General features: G+C 45.9%; 6 protein-coding genes across 6 annotated transcripts; 5 read left to right on the plus strand and 1 right to left on the minus strand.

Moving 5' to 3' along the window:
• Positions 1-321: 321 nt before the first annotated feature.
• Positions 322-792, plus strand: TbgDal_X870 (hypothetical protein, unlikely; the record flags this gene model as incomplete). Its single annotated transcript, XM_011778970.1, has 1 exon — positions 322-792. One exon carries the CDS (start codon positions 322-324, stop codon positions 790-792), a length of 471 nt encoding a protein of 156 aa, XP_011777272.1.
• Positions 793-1,418: 626 nt separating this feature from the next.
• TbgDal_X880 (adenylate kinase, putative) lies at positions 1,419-2,201 on the plus strand (the record flags this gene model as incomplete). The annotated part of the gene is made up of 1 exon (XM_011778971.1): positions 1,419-2,201. One exon carries the CDS (start codon positions 1,419-1,421, stop codon positions 2,199-2,201), a length of 783 nt encoding a protein of 260 aa, XP_011777273.1.
• A 219-nt stretch (positions 2,202-2,420) lies between these two features.
• TbgDal_X890 (hypothetical protein, unlikely) lies at positions 2,421-2,777 on the minus strand (the record flags this gene model as incomplete). The annotated part of the gene is made up of 1 exon (XM_011778972.1): positions 2,421-2,777. One exon carries the CDS (start codon positions 2,775-2,777, stop codon positions 2,421-2,423), a length of 357 nt encoding a protein of 118 aa, XP_011777274.1.
• Positions 2,778-2,922: 145 nt separating this feature from the next.
• Positions 2,923-3,570, plus strand: TbgDal_X900 (hypothetical protein; the record flags this gene model as incomplete). The annotated part of the gene is made up of 1 exon (XM_011778973.1): positions 2,923-3,570. The coding sequence occupies one exon, from the start codon at positions 2,923-2,925 to the stop codon at positions 3,568-3,570; it is 648 nt and encodes a 215-aa protein (XP_011777275.1).
• A 931-nt stretch (positions 3,571-4,501) lies between these two features.
• TbgDal_X910 (hypothetical protein, conserved) lies at positions 4,502-9,661 on the plus strand (the record flags this gene model as incomplete). Its single annotated transcript, XM_011778974.1, has 1 exon — positions 4,502-9,661. The coding sequence occupies one exon, from the start codon at positions 4,502-4,504 to the stop codon at positions 9,659-9,661; it is 5,160 nt and encodes a 1,719-aa protein (XP_011777276.1).
• Positions 9,662-11,366: 1,705 nt separating this feature from the next.
• On the plus strand, positions 11,367-15,617 carry TbgDal_X920 (hypothetical protein, conserved, (fragment); the record flags this gene model as incomplete). The annotated part of the gene is made up of 1 exon (XM_011778975.1): positions 11,367-15,617. A coding segment is annotated over one exon (4,251 nt), but the record flags the coding sequence as incomplete, so codon positions are not given.
• Between the last annotated feature and the right edge of the window lies 1 nt (position 15,618).

The raw sequence follows: 15,618 nt of genomic DNA on the forward strand, positions 1-15,618 counted from the left end.
ATACGTCCATTTGTGTTACATATAATTGCTTGGCACCGTCAGTGCAATCGTATGTGATGCGTGGGGTTAATCGTTTCGTTCCAGGCACTCTTTCTTTTCGTCATTTGATGTTGTTTCTTTTTTTTTTTGTCTGTGTTTTTTGTGTTGTTCCTTGTTTCATATTTCTTTATTGCATGACTGCATGGGCGTAAGGAAAAGGTGAGGGAGAGGCAACCCTTGTTATTTTTATTTTCTTCCGTCCTCGTTACCCGCCCCTCCAAATAAAACAGTTGAGCGCAAATTCACACAAACTCACATACACATACACGTGCATATGCATATATGTATCATTACACTATTCATCTCTTTTCCCTTCTATTTCTCTCTTACACTTTTTTTTTCCTTTTTCGCTTGTATTCGGCTTCTCATTTACTCCATTGTGTGCCTTCCTCTCTCTCTCTGTTTGTTTTTTCATTTTTATGTTCTGTGGTGTCCTTCATTTTTCCCCACAATGAGGAGTGTTTGTTGTTGTTGTTGTTTCCCTTTTTTGTTCCATCTTATTATTCCCGGTCCCATTCTGCCACTTCTCATATCATTTTTTTTTGTCCACAACCACATGCCACTATTGTGTGTAATGAACTGAAGAATAAAAGAAATGGGATGAAAACGGGGGAAAAAACCTTTAAAAAAAAAAAAGAGAAGAGGAGAAAAGATAAGATAAGAGAAGAGAAGAGAGAAGGTAAAAAGAAAGAATGGGAAGGGAAAAGGGAAGGAAATGTGGACAAAAAAACGGGTTGGGTGTGGAGTGAGTGAAAGCGTCAGATGTACTAAATAAATGGTATTTATTTTAGTGATGCCTTTACTGTTCTATTTATTAGATTTGAGGAAGCTTTCGCGATTATTATTATTATTGTTGTTGTTGCTACTGTTCTCAATTTTTTTTTTCTTACTTTCCTCTCTTCTTCTTTTCTTTTCATATCCTATTTGGTGCCGTCATTGCCTTTTCTCTTTCTTTTTTTTTTTCTGAGCTGTGAATTTTTTTGCTCAACCTCGAAAGAAATAGATTGAAAAGAAGAAATACTGGTTGCAGTTCCTGTATTCCATTGGTTATTTTCATAATCTTGTTTAGGTACGTGTACAAATAAGTAAAAAGTAAAGCCACTTAGAAACAAATAATTTTTTTTGTTTTGTTGAGGTGGTTCACCCAAGTGTCAACACCTTTTAGGAAGAAGTAGCAAAAGAGGAAACAAATTAAAAACAGCGAGAAGGGAAATCAAACAAGCCAAAGGAGGAATTAAAAGGCATTTATCAACTTGCGACTGCACATCTACTCGTGTTTATAAGAGTTGTAGTAGCAGAAACAAGAACAAGCAAAGAGGAAACCTATTTATTTAGTTTCATTTTTGTTACCTTCTTTCATTAAAAAAGAGTTTCAAGCCATGGCGGACCTTTCCGATAATAAGTTTGCCTACCTCAAAGACAAAAATATACCACAACTCATGGAGTATATTCTACAGAAACTCGTCACGGACCTTCCTGAAAATCCAATGCATTATATTGGGGAACTGATGGAAGAACCCGTTCCACCGAGGATTATTGTCGCCGGCCCACCCGGCAGCGGCAAAGGGACGCAATGCGAAGCCATTGCAGAGAAGTTTGGTGTTGTACATATTTCTACTGGAGATTTAATTCGGGAAGAAGCAACAGCGGATACGGAGGAAGGCAGAGAGTTGGCTCAGTTGATGGAAGAAGGCGATTTAGTCCCTGACGAATTCATCTCTCAGTTGGTTTACCGCCGCCTTCAAAAAGACGACGCGAAGCGGTTTGGTTGGCTGCTTGATGGTTTCCCCCGCTCCAAACAACAGGCGATGGAATTGGATACATGGATGTGCCCTCCACATCTCTTCATTTTGTTGGATGTAGCGGATGAAGAAGTTTTCAAACGCATTGAACACCGTCGTGCCGATCCCGTGACGGGAAATGTGTATCATTTAATATTTAACCCACCCCCAAAGTCTGATAAAGAATTATGGAATCGCCTCGTGCAGCGGACAGATGACCATCGCGACACGGTGGCGAAACGGTTGGAAGTATATCGCGAGGAAATAAGTTGGTTGATGGGACACTACGGTGGTATAACCGAAGTTGTGGATGGGAATCAAGGCATCAGAGCCGTTACAGCGGATGTACTGAAAACAGTGGAGAGCCGGCTGTTGCGTTGAAGACAAGAGGAGACATTTTTTTTTTTTCTTGTTCCACTTCTTGTTTTCTTTTCCTTTCTTTTCTGTTCGTTTTTTTCTTTGTTTTTGAAGACGCCGGTGTTTTATGTTCTGAGTCCGCTGTTTGTCTCGTTCGTTGCCATTCCATTCTCCCTCCCTTCGTCCCTTAGCGTTGCGTATCGTGATTGGAAGAACAGCGAAATGTAGTTTTATGCGCTATTCTCAAATGATGGCAATATATTGAGCTGTAAACTCATTCCATTTTTTATTGGTGTTTCTGTTTCCCTCCACCTTTTGCCTCCTAACACAAACTATCACGCAAACACAAATATCCGCCAGTTTATACATGGATGTGTATCTTCTTTCTGCTCTAGGGCATGGAAGTGCGAGTTGGGTTTCGTGACTATGAAATATATATATATATATATATATATGAATTGGGTTTGTGATTGTTTTCATTCTTCTTCTTCTTCTGTTTTTTGAGGAGTGAAAGAGGTGGGGAAGAGAGACCTGTAAAAATAAGGAGTTGCAGCTCGTATTTTTGTGTAATTTACCCTCTTGGGCGCGTATTTCTATCATTATGAATCAATGTATATTTGCGTGAAAACATGTATGAAGAAAGTTATTTGTGCGTATAGAACTATGTTAGACTCTCCCTTCCATATCCACACTTCACGACGAACGCACACGCACCCACTCATATTTATATCAACACATATATTTCATGCGCGTGCACATATGCACTCGCTTAAAGCAGGTATGTGATGAAAGACAGGGGAAGAGTGAGAAAAAAAAAAATTATGTCAATGTGCTGCACACCACACTTTTTTCCCCCTCTTTTTTAACAAAAAAAAAATTGGAAAATGAAGGGAGAGAGACTGAGCCAATACCAAACCTCCGATGCATATGCAACTTCATATCTCTTTACCTCTTTTCTTGTTTCTTTCCCGTTGATTTCCCTCCATTTTTCACTTTTTCAAAATATATATATATATATATATATATATTTTTTTTTTCGAACCTTCGTGTTGATCGGTGCTGTTCTTTTGTGTGCGTCCATGTGTGTCCGAAGTTGTTGATAGTGTGTTGGATCTCTGTAGTGACGAGAGTCCGTTATGTAATTACCGTTATTGTTTTTCGCTTTGTAGGATTTTTCTACCTGACAGTTGCGGTTGGAGGGAGATTAAACACAAATTTATGCAACCAACCCCATTTCGAAACATTTCCTGCATTACTTTGTTCTCTTTTTCTGGTCGTTTTGTTATGCTTTGTTTTAGTGGCCATGGTCCTACGGTTTGTTTGGTTCGCATTTAGTGTCTCCGACGGACTATCTTGGTGTTTATTGCAGGTAACTTTATGTATTTATGTATAATTGGCTTCCAGCATTTTTTTTCTTTTCTTCTTCCCCCCCCCTTCATCTTTCTCTCTCTCTCTTTGATGCGTTTGACTTATTCTGCGCTTTCAGTTTCCCATGTTGTGAATGTATGACATAATATATATTTCATGTTGGTCTTTCCCTCCATTTTTCTTCTTTGCTTTCCTCTTCTTTGATTTGCTTTGTGACCCAAACAATGCTGCCCCGGTGAGTTTCTGTTTTGTTTCGCTTTAGGCATCTAATATTCACTGAATTTTTCTTCAGTCTCCGCGGCATTTAACTCGATAACACACTGCTTCTAAGCGGTCCACCTGAAGTGTAGGGGAGAGGGGATAATTTTTTCCTTGAAAGAAAAGGACACAAATACGTTTGTACGCATCTAAGTATATAAATATAAACACTTATTTATACAGCAAAAGGAAGAAGTCACCACGTGCATTATTATCTGTAGAAGTGAATAGTAGAGTTCAACATTTTGGACACATTTTCTTTTTGTGACACTTTGTCACTTAAACCCATCGACACTTAGTCGTTGATAATAGTGAATTTCGGTGTCTGTTGTGGCTCCGGTTCCCTTCACCGCCATATTTTCTCCACTCAAGTGAATCATTTAAAAAAAAATCGTGTGTGTGCGTGTGCGTGTGTGTGTGTGTGTGTGTGTGTGTGTGTGTGCTCAAACGCGCGTGAAGAATCCACACAGAACACCACAGGAGGGGGAAGGGGCTGAACGCATTTCTCCTTTCTTTACCAGGGAAATAAAACGGCGAGGATAGAAACACGCGGGCATACTTTTTCCTTGAACGGTGGCTTTTGAGTGTTTGAGAACTGGGCACCGCACCCCCGTTGAAAGTATTTTAACCTTGGTGTATACATATATATATTTTAGTGCTGGTGCTGCGAGCGACTCACATCAAAAGTTGTTTGAAAAATGATTGGCACTCGGCGAAGTACTAAAAGCACCACCTTTCAGCACCTGTACGGGTCACAAAACCGCACGCTGCGAGGTGCAAATGGTCAAAAGGGATTTTCCCATCAGCGGAATGGCACGGCTCGTGAGGAGCAGCAGTCAACCAAACCTCCAGGGCCACGTAACTCCGTTTTGATCAATCGTGTGGTTGATGTGTTGCCGCTGTTTAGCATCAACGGCACCGTTAGGTATATTGAGTCCGTAGGGGGACGTAGTGCGTGGACTGCAGAGGCGGATGGGTGCATTCGCGTGAGGAGTGTACCAAAGGGAACGGAAGTGCGAACACTGGAAGGAAGGGAAGGATGTTTCTGCACGTGCATATTATATGTAGAGTCAACGAATGCCATGTGGACAACCTTCAGCGATGGCTTCATTCGCGTTTTCGACTTCAATACCCATGCGCTGCTCTCTGAGTTCATTAAACATGACAAAGCTATTGAATGTATATGGGAGGTGGAGGGATATGTATTTACGGGTGGTCGTGACTGGCAAATATATCAATGGAAACCGGACACTTACGTCTGCGAACGACGACTCTCCGGTCACAATAATACTGTTCGGTGCCTCTGCCAGTACGCTGGGGATACCGGAGCTGTCCTCTTCTCTGGAAGCGATGATGGGACCGTACGGGCGTGGGATCCATACCTTCCCGCGCGGAAAGGTAAGGACGGGGGCCCTATGATGCATATTTTTACTGGACACACACAGGGCGTGCTTTCTCTAGAACTTGTAACAGTCAGCAATCAGCTATGGTCTGGGGGCGAGGACACCACCATACGTGTTTACGACCTTCAAACGCTTGGGTGTGTTAGTGTGCTAAAGCACCACAGAGCACCCGTGAGTTCCATCAAGTTGATAGGAATTCGTGTGTGGAGTGCTGACAAGTATGGAAAGACGCTCTTGTGGGACCCCAAGACGTTAACACCACTGAAAGACCTCACCACTCATATGGCTACCGACCCCGGTTCGATGCTCAGCATTTGTAAGGTGAAGCAACTGGTGTCATGGAAAGTATGGACTGCCTGTTCTGGGGGGAAGATTTATTGTTGGAATGCAGATTCTATTCCTATAGCGTTTGATGGTCCCACAGCCGGCAAGGACGCTGTTGATGTTAGCGATGCGGTGCAACTGCTTACAGAAAATAAAGGCTTGCGAGGCGAAATAGAAAAGTTGAGGAGGCAGCTGATGGGTGAGACCGAGGATGGGGGGTCTTCGGCAAACAGAGGGTCTGCGAGTGTGTCACCATCAAGAGCCAAAAGTGTTCCTTCTCATCCGCGGCACCATGAGTCCAAAATGGGACGAGGAACCTCCCCGTCGGCAACTCCACCGGGGAAAAGGCGGTCTCCCCCTGCGTTTTCTGCTGAATACGCCAACGATACTCCTATTCACGAGAGAGCAAACACGGCCTCCAGGGAGGGTGATGATGCACGAGGTTGCACGACATGTCATGAGAGATTTTTCTATGGTGATGCATGGGAATTTATCTTCAGGCAAGACACGGAAGAGCTGTGCGCAGTGATCCGTCATGAAGTTGCTAGTGTCCTCGGCATTCCGGCCGATCAGGTGCAAATCACCCAAATGGAACTTGGCAGTGCTGGCCAGGGGTGTGTTGTGAAGCTGAATATACAGCACAGTGCGAGTTTGCCTCCTTCAGAAATTGATACTATGCTAAGCAATTATCCATTTATTGATGTCTATGAGTTGTATGGTCGTTACCTCGCGAAGAAGTACGGGGACCCTAACGAAGTGCATGTTTCAGAGAGTGGAAGTGGGACGTTGGGTGGGCAGGTGCACCGGTCCCTGTGCGTTGACGACAGCAGAGGGGAGGAGGAGATGGCAAATGGTTACGACGACCCTACGCCACTCCAAAATATGATCAACACGTTATTGAAGGAGAACGAAGAACTGCGGGGCCAGTTAATGCCAAAGGCGGAGACACCACCAGACGAAAACAATGGCGAGGTTCGGACAGCGTTAACTAACTACGAAGAAGAGAGGATGAAGCCCCGGATTGCACAACTTGAGAAGGCTCTTGCCGAGAGAGATGAAACGCTCCACAGAAAGGATGAACGGATAAGGCAATTGGAGAGGGAACTTGAGGCAACCAAGTCCGATACCGGTATGAAGGAAGTCATGAAAGACCTGCGCAAAAGAGAGAAGAAACTGTTGACTGAAGTTGAAGCACTCACATCTCAGGTGGAGGCAATGGAAGAAGATAAGAGGAGAGCGGAAGACGATGCCAGCTTCTACCGAAGGGAAAATGAGTTGTTACGCAATCGTATCTCTGCAATGAATGAACAAATGGCAAAGGCATCAGGTTCTGAAGCAGAGGAAATGCAAAAGGTATTGACGAGTTATGAGGAAGAAAATGTAAAACCGAGGATAGCGCGACTTGAGGAGGTCATCGCAGAGAAGGATGAAAACCTTCAGTCACGGGACGAGAAGATAAAGAAGCTCGAAGATGAACTTGAGGCGGCAAAACAGGAAGCGAAATTTGCATCGGGGGAAAGTGTGAAGAGTAACGACAAAGCAGGGAGTGAAACGGAAACATCGCTCTTAACGGAGGTGCAGGTGCTTAGAGACCAGGTGGAGGCAATGGAAGAAGATAAGAGGAGAGTGGAAGACGATGCCAGCTTCTACCGAAGGGAAAATGAGTTGTTACGCAATCGTATCTCTGCAATGAATGAACAAATGGCAAAGGCATCAGGTTCTGAAGCAGAGGAAATGCAAAAGGTATTGACGAGTTATGAGGAAGAAAATGTAAAACCGAGGATAGCGCGACTTGAGGAAGCGGTTTCTCAGAGGGAAGAGGTTCTTCGTTCACAAGATGAACGGATAAAGGAGCTGACGAGAGAAATTGAAGAAAATCGGAGAGAAGACAAGAAGGGTTCCTACCACGTTACAGACGAGGCTGTTGTAGCGTCCAAGGAGGAAGTTCAGGCACTGAAGAATCAAATGAAAGCAATGAAAAAGGAAAAAGAAAAACTGGAAAATGAGTCTAAGCTCTATAGGAAGGAGAATGAGTCGCTGAAGGAACGGCTTTCTGAGACGAATGGTCAGCTGAAGAAGTCGTCGTCTCTCGACGAAGAGGAGAAACAAAAGGTGCTGTCAAGATACGAGGAAGAAAATATGAAAGCGAGAGTCGCACGACTTGAGGAAGCCGTTACTCAGAGGGATGAGGCTCTTCGTGCAAAGGATGAGCGGATACGCCAACTGGAGAAGGAACTGAGGGCAGCGCACCGAGAAGTGAAGGCTGCTCTTGAGGAGAGCAAGAAAAGCAGCAGTCGGCTTCACAGCGACTCCACGCAGACATCGGCAGAGGAACTGAGGTCTCTCATGACAAAAGCAAGGGAAAGAGAAAAAGAAAAATTAAAGAATGAGTCTAAACTCTATAGGAAGGAGAATGAGTCGCTGAAGGAACGGCTTTCTGAGACGGATGATCAGCTGAAGAAGTCGTCGTCTCTCGACGAAGAGGAGAAACAAAAGGTGCTGTCAAGATACGAGGAAAAGGACGTGAAGCCGAGAGTGGCACGACTTGAGGAAGCCGTTACTCAGAGGGATGAGGCTCTTCGTGCAAAGGATGAGCGGATACGCCAACTGGAGAAGGAACTGAGGGCAGCGCACCGAGAAGCGAAGTCTGCTCTCGAGGATGGCAGGAGAAACAGCAGTCGGCTTCACAGCGACTCCACGCAGACATCGGCAGAGGAACTGAGGTCACTGAAAACGAAGATGGATGAAATGGAGAATGACAAACGAAGGCTGAATGAAGAAATCGTCCTGTTACGAAAGGAAAACGAGACACTAAAGCGAAATTTGGGTGACGTAATGAGGAGGTTAAAGAATCCATCAAGTTTCATTGCAAGCGAGAAACAGAAATTGCTGTCGAGCTACGAGGAAGAACACGTGAAACCGAGAATTGCACGACTTGAGCATGCGGTTACTCTGAGGGACGAGAGGCTTCAAGCAAAGGAGGATCGGATACGTCAACTGGAGAGGGAACTCGATGCCCTGCGGTATGGCGGTAAAAATGATGTGAATAACAATGCAGTGGAAGATGGTAAGACCTTCCGCCAGTTGGAAGAGGCACTCTTGGTCGAAATTCAAGGAGTAAAGGATCAAATGAGGGCAATGGCAAAGAGCAATCAAAAAATGCAAGAAGAAGCTGTTGGTCTAATGAGGGAGAATCAGATGCTGAGAGATCGTCTTGCGGAGGCGTGTGAACAGCTCGGAAAGACACCATCTATCGAGGCGAGGGAGACTAGTCGAGAACTAGTGAAGTGTGAGGATGTAAGTCCTAATCCTAGAATAGCACAGCTTGAGCAAGCCGTAACTGAGAGGGATGAAATACTCCACATAAAGGATGAACGGATAAGGCAACTGGAGAGGGAACTCGAGATGTTTCAGCACGAAAACAGGGCGATATGTGGCAACAGAGATTGTCTGGACGCAGGAAGGAAGTTGGCGGCTGAAAACCAAGAACTGAGGAATCTGGTGAAGTATATTGAGAATGACAAGCAGAAGCTGGAGCACGAGGCCAGTTTTTTCAAACATGAAAACGATGCTCTGATCGGCCGTATCGCGGAGCTGGAAAGTACTCCAAGAGCGCCGTCCTTGTCACCAACTAAGACTCATACCCTTTCGGGTGATAGGGAGGCTCTTATGTCGCGGCTGGGCACTGCAATCGAGCAGGTTCACAATGTTCAGAAAGAAAGAGAGGCTGCAGAACGCAAGATTGCTGTATTGCAGGAGGATTGTAGGGACCTCCGTATGAGGCTTCAGCACGCTTCTGATACTCCTGTACGTAATGAAGCGTTGTTTCCGTCTTCCACTAACTGTGACGGCACATACCAAACAGGCCTTCACAGTGGAGAGGATGCTCATTTAATTGAAAGTGCGAGGGGAGCGCCTCACAGTAGTAGTGACGCCATTGTTGAGTTATTGCCCGACAGATTAACCGCATTGGAGGATACGATGGCTTCTTTAAATACAGGACTTCATGACGCTATACGTCGTTTGAGCTCCGTAAGCGACAACAGCGCGCTGCTACGCACACAAATTGCGGATATGCTCTCGCAGCGTTCGTCTCACAATCTGATTACTGATCCTCATGAGAGGTCGTAGAGTTATGTAACTGTATCATTTTATGTACAAAAGGAAGAAAATAAACAAATAAATGAAAAGGTGGGCGATTGTAAACGACTTAAATGCTGTCTGCCCGTTTGTCGGACAACTAACTCCGCAACGCAGCACCTGAAGTACTGTATGTGCTTAAGTTTATGAACTCCTCATATGAGGTGATATGTGGTGAGTTTAACCCTTGGTACAATGTAGACAATTATTATTTATGGACATTGTCGATGTAATATTGTGGGGGCGCTCCCTTTTTGTATGGAGGTTGCTTTGTATCTATTGCTTTACTGGCGCCACCCGAGTTTGTTGTTGTTGTTGTTTTCACTCTTCTTGCTATCACTACACCCACACGTGTACGTCAAGTTCTTGGGATGTTCAATCACTCATTTTTTTTTTAAAGCAATGAGACATCATATGTGAAGAAATATTATTCCTTTACTTTTAGGTATCTCCTTGTGTACGATGCCTCGCTGGCTCACATACCTTTTTGTTTACGCCCGCCTTTATCTTCCGTTTTGTGTTTAAATAGTGCTCTTTTTGCTTCATGTTAGTTTAATTGATCCTGTTGGATAAGTTAACGGCGGCGTTTTACTTTTCATGGGGAAAGTAGACGTGCCACCGACCGGTTTTTCTTTTTTTTTTTTCACACAGTACTCACGTCGAAACATATATATATATATATTTTTTGAGTGTGAATGCTGTGTGAAAAGTTTCCACTTCCCTCCTTTTTTTTTTGTGTGTGTGTGCGTTTGTGTGTAGTTCTGGGTATATCAGGGGATGGAGTAGGTTTTCCATTTGTGGTCACGAAGAGAGGGGAGAGAGAGGAAACAAAAAAAAAAAAAAACGGAACTGTTCAATAGGCTGCGCAAGTGGGCAAATATCTGTAGTAGTGGAAGTCGTCGCAGGCTGACGTGGGGCAACGAGTGTTTTTTTTTTTTTTTGAAGAGAAGAAATAGAGGAACAGAAGCCCCGTGTTTAAGTGGTTGTACGACGTTTTGTGCGTGTCAAAAAAAAAAAATTGTGAACAAAAAAAAAGGGAGTAACCCCTTCCGTTTGTCTCCTTTGTTTTTTTTTTTCGGGGCCTCGAGAGGATTTTGCTTCTTTCCCCTCTTTGCACCTGATTGAAATGACTGTAGTCGGGGTGATTGTACCGCTAACCCACAGACAATAACCCTGTTTTTATTTGGAGGGAAGCAAACGTTTTCACCATCACCTTCTTTTGTACTTCTAACTGCGTATGTATGTATGTACATGTGTCTGTTTGTTTTAATGTATACTAACTACTCCCCTTCCTCCTCCTCCTCCTCCTCTGTTGCGTAACCAAGTGGACGGTAAACATTGCAGAAGGTATGTGCCCAAGTGGCTTGTAATCGCTGTACTTGCTCTGTTTTACCGTCAACAATACATCCCCCATTTTTTTTTAAAAAAAATGCCACAGTAGTGTTGTATTTCCTTCACTGATTTGTTCTACCTTACTTTTTTTTTTGCGTTTTTTTTAAAAAAAAAAACCAGGTGCTGTACGGTGTAGTCGCGCAGTTTATTATACTCTTCTCCGGGTAAGACCCGGGGCGCATCCAAGTCAATCAGTAGGAACAATTGGTTTCTGCCTAGGAGTAAGGGTCGAACAAGGACGCGTACCGGCATACGTATCGTCCAGGTTCGTTGGTTACATCTCCTACATTTTGTGTAGTAAACGATGGCCATGCGGCGGTCATCACCTTCGCCACGACCCCGCGTGAGGTCGGCGTCTGTGGCTTCCATTCCGGACACGCAACGATGTGAAGGAATTCTTTCATCCCGTTCCATTGCAGGTACGGCGCGCTCCATAGAATATGTGGGCGACCGATGTGTATGGGCTGCAGCGGCTGATGGTCGTGTCTTAGTTTATTCGCTCTCCGATGGTGAAGTAGTTGCAGAGGCAGCCGTACGTGAAAATACCTTTTGTACAGTACTACGCCTCGTGTCAAGAAGACGCATTTGGGCTGGGTTCGCGGACGGTTTTATTTGTTGCTACGACAGTTCGACGGCGAATTTGTTGAATGAGTTTGTTCAGCATGATGGCGCAGTGAACTGCCTGGCCACAACCCCTTATAGTGAGTTTGTTTATAGTGGTGGGGAAGATTGGAAAGTTTACCAATGGTTGAAGGAAAGTTGCACGTACGTACGGCTCTTCTCTGGTCATTCTAATGCTGTGCGATGTGTTGTTGCGCATATAGTGGAGAGTGCGTCAACCCGTTCTGTATCGGAAGGGGTGCGCTCCCTTGGTGATGACATGTACAATAACGAGGAGGACGAAGGGGGAGAAGGGTGTAATGCTCGGGTTAATGAATCAATGGAGGAGTACATCATTTCGGGAAGCGACGACATGACCATAAAAATATGGGACCCCCGGGCACCCTTGCAGATTGAACTAAACCTAGCTTGTCTCACTACGCTTCGTGGTCACAATGGTGGTGTTCACTCCATGGAGGTTTTCCGTCGGAAGCAGGAGCTTTGGTCCGGTGACGGTGAAGGTGCTCTGCGTGTGTGGGACCTCCATGATGTTAGGAAGCCTTCTTGCGTTGCCGTACTGGAGGGCCAACATAGCGCATCCATCTCATCCATAGTGCGTATTGATTCCTGCATGTGGAGCAGTGGCAAGGACAGCTTCGTTGTTTTATGGGACGCGTACGAAAAGGTAGCCTTACGTCGTTTTGTTCCCGGCGGGCGTGCGGCTTCTAGGCCTATCTTCGTGATGCGACGGCTTTACCGGGCAGCTCATTGGGTTATATGGCTTGGAGGGCTCGATAGGAACATTCATTCTCTCAGTTTTGCAGCGGACGGTGATATAGATGGAAAGTTGCTTCGTTCAGAGAAGCGGTGTGCGGCTAACAAACTGCGTTACATGCGCCTACAGGAAAGAACTATGGAACTATGCACTCTCGTAGAGGAACTGGAAGAGAAAAACAAGGCATTGGAGACTCAGGTGCAGCAGCTCAACGCACTATTACATAGATCGTTGGAGGCAAGTCAGCCCTTAGACCACGGAAGTGGCAGAAGCAGATCAGCAGGTAAGGGAGGAGTTACATTTCGCCGCCTAAAAAGTGACGCAGAAGGTGACAAGGCACCATCAAGGCTTGCCGTGGACACAACGTTGAAGCTACCGAGTGGGATTGCCTCACGGTGCTCGACAGCAGATCCGTCACCGGAAAAATCCTTTAAGAAAGATGTACGGGCGTGGGAAAGGCAGGAAAAACAGACCATAACGGGTGATATTTCGGACGGGCAAAAACTTATCGATCAGATGGAACTCATCACGTCGGCTGAGTTTACATTGCAGGACGTCAGTGGTGTTGATGGCACAAGTCGCCTTGCCTTCGAGGCGTACAAGAAGGAGGTAGAACTGAAGTTGGTTGAGGAAGAATTGTCGCGACAAGCGCTGCAGCGTGAGCTGGCGGAGGCGACAAAGTACAAGACGATGTGGGAAACGAAAAACGACGCGTTACGGGACGCCTACGAACAAATTGAAAACCTACAGCGAAATCTCGAAGGCGAGCAACGGTACGTCAACGATCTACTGCAAGAGATGGCTCAGTTATCCAACAAGAAAGTGCGTGGGGAGGGTGAGGAAGATTTACCGTGCGCAGATAATCGCACTCCTACAGAACCTAGAGAACCTAGCACTGGTTACTCACTATACAAGAGCATCCCAGGCAACTACTGGGACAACATCTGCACGAACTATCCGGACGTTCTTAGGGATACCCTTTTTTCTGAACTCAGTGAATTAGTTAGTAGTTTGGGGGCAGTCGTAACAAATATCGCTTATGCTTCAACGGGAGAATGTCTTTTGGTCGAGGCGGTTGTAGGACCTACCACAGTTGGGCGAGAGAAAATGCAGAGCTGTCTGGAGCTACATGCATTTCCTCAGACACGTACCCTTCACGAGAGTATGTCCACCCCATTTCGTAAGGGCGCTTCGGTAAAAAAATCGGAGAAGGATAATGGATGGAAGCTGTTGGTGGAAGCGAAGGAGAGGGCAGAAATGGAGCGTGATGAGGCCTTGGCAGTGCTTCAGGAGGCTACTGATGAGTTGGAAGCCATGTATGAATATCAGCGTCAAGTTGAGGAGCGCCGTGCGAAAACCCCTGGTTTATGCGACATCACTGCGTTACGAGACCAGAAAAATAGCAGTGTAACCTCCTCAACTTCTCAGGCGTGTACTAAAGTTCCCATATATGTGGCTACAGCAGAAGAATATGAAGAGGTTCTTGCAGTTATGGGTAAGGTAGAGAGGGAGCGAGATGAGGTACTTCAGCTGCTTCAAAAGAGTCAGGCCAACTCAGTTTCGACAACGAATAAGGCTACATCAACCAGCTTCATTGATTCACAACACCGGCAGCACAGGGAAGACACTGCTGCCTCCCAAACCGTGAGTGTCAACGAATACTCCAGGGTCGTCGCCGAGAAGGAGGGAGCGGAGGCTGAATGTCGGGAAGCTCGGAGGAAACTTCAGAAGGCCCTTCACGAGTTGGAATCTCTTCAAAAGCTTCACCTTCAAGCTGAGGAACAGCGTTCTAGAACGCGAGGGTTGGCGGGGTCCACTAGGTTACACGGTCGAAAGAGTACCAACGAATCTTTATTGGAATCACGAGAGGGTACTAAAGTTCCCATATATGTGGCTACAGCAGAAGAATATGAAGAGGTTCTTGCAGTTATGGGTAAGGTAGAGAGGGAGCGAGATGAGGCACTTCAGCTGCTTCAAAAGAGTCAGGCCAACTCAGTTTCGACAACGAATAAGGCTACATCAACCAGCTTCATTGATTCACAACACCGGCAGCACAGGGAAGACACTGCTGCCTCCCAAACCGTGAGTGTCAACGAATACTCCAGGGTCGTCGCCGAGAAGGAGGGAGCGGAGGCTGAATGTCGGGAAGCTCGGAGGAAACTTCAGAAGGCCCTTCACGAGTTGGAATCTCTTCAAAAGCTTCATCTTCAAGCTGAGGAAGAGTGGCGTAAAAAATTGAACTCGTCTGGGTATTCAGAGAGCTCATGGAGAGGTGGGAAGAAGCCCCTCTTGTCCTCCTATCCTGATGGTGACCCAACACTGCGTGGGTTGGGCAGTGGAGAGTATGTGAAAACCGATGATACGGACGCACTGTTGTCGGGTGAGGAGGTTGCAGACCACAGGTTGCGGGGGGGGAGGCGAAATCCCAGTAAAGGTTCCACCACATTCGGAAGCAGCGACCGCACTGCAAGTGCAGATCAGCGCCGCAGCAGGCTGTTGCCCGCGGCATCGGATATCGACATCGCTACAGGGCACGTCACTCCTGGTTTAGGGAGTTATTTTCACAATTTCGCTGCGAAGGAGGAATATGCTAGTGCTGCCACACAGAATCTGACGCGTCCTGTTGATGTCGGCGCACTAGATTTGAAAACAAGCAAGTTTTCACGTTACCGATGCATGCTTGGAGAAATGTGGGGTCCGCTGGTAAAACGGTATAGAGCGTTGGTGGAAGACGTCTTTCTCATGGAGGTTTTCCGCGCTACGTCAATACCACCTAACTACGTTAAGGGTTTGGAGTTTGGTCGTGGTGGATTGTTCGTAGAGGTTGACATCTATGACGTTCACTCCTGCGAAAATGTTAACCTTTGCCTGCAGCGCCACAAGTTTAGTGTGTTGGATAAGTTGATTCGTCTCAGTCAAAGCTGCAGTGCAACTGCACATGACCCACATCAATTAGGTGAAGAAACGTCGGCCTCACAGCGGGGTCCTGGCTGCGTTGCAGAGAGGAACCTAGGTTTAAATGGCGAAAGTCGCAAATTTTTTCAGCAAACGTCACACTGCATTGACGAAGCACAGGCGAAGGAACTTGACGCATTCCGCTGCCGGCGGGCTTTCGCCAACAGTTTACGTCGAGGAGAGGAAACGTTGCGTTCGTTACTTATATCGCAATCGGAAATCGACC

Source organism: Trypanosoma brucei, chromosome 10, assembly GCF_000210295.1.
Source record: "Trypanosoma brucei gambiense DAL972 chromosome 10, complete sequence".
In the NCBI taxonomy this organism is placed as follows: domain Eukaryota; phylum Euglenozoa; class Kinetoplastea; order Trypanosomatida; family Trypanosomatidae; genus Trypanosoma; species Trypanosoma brucei.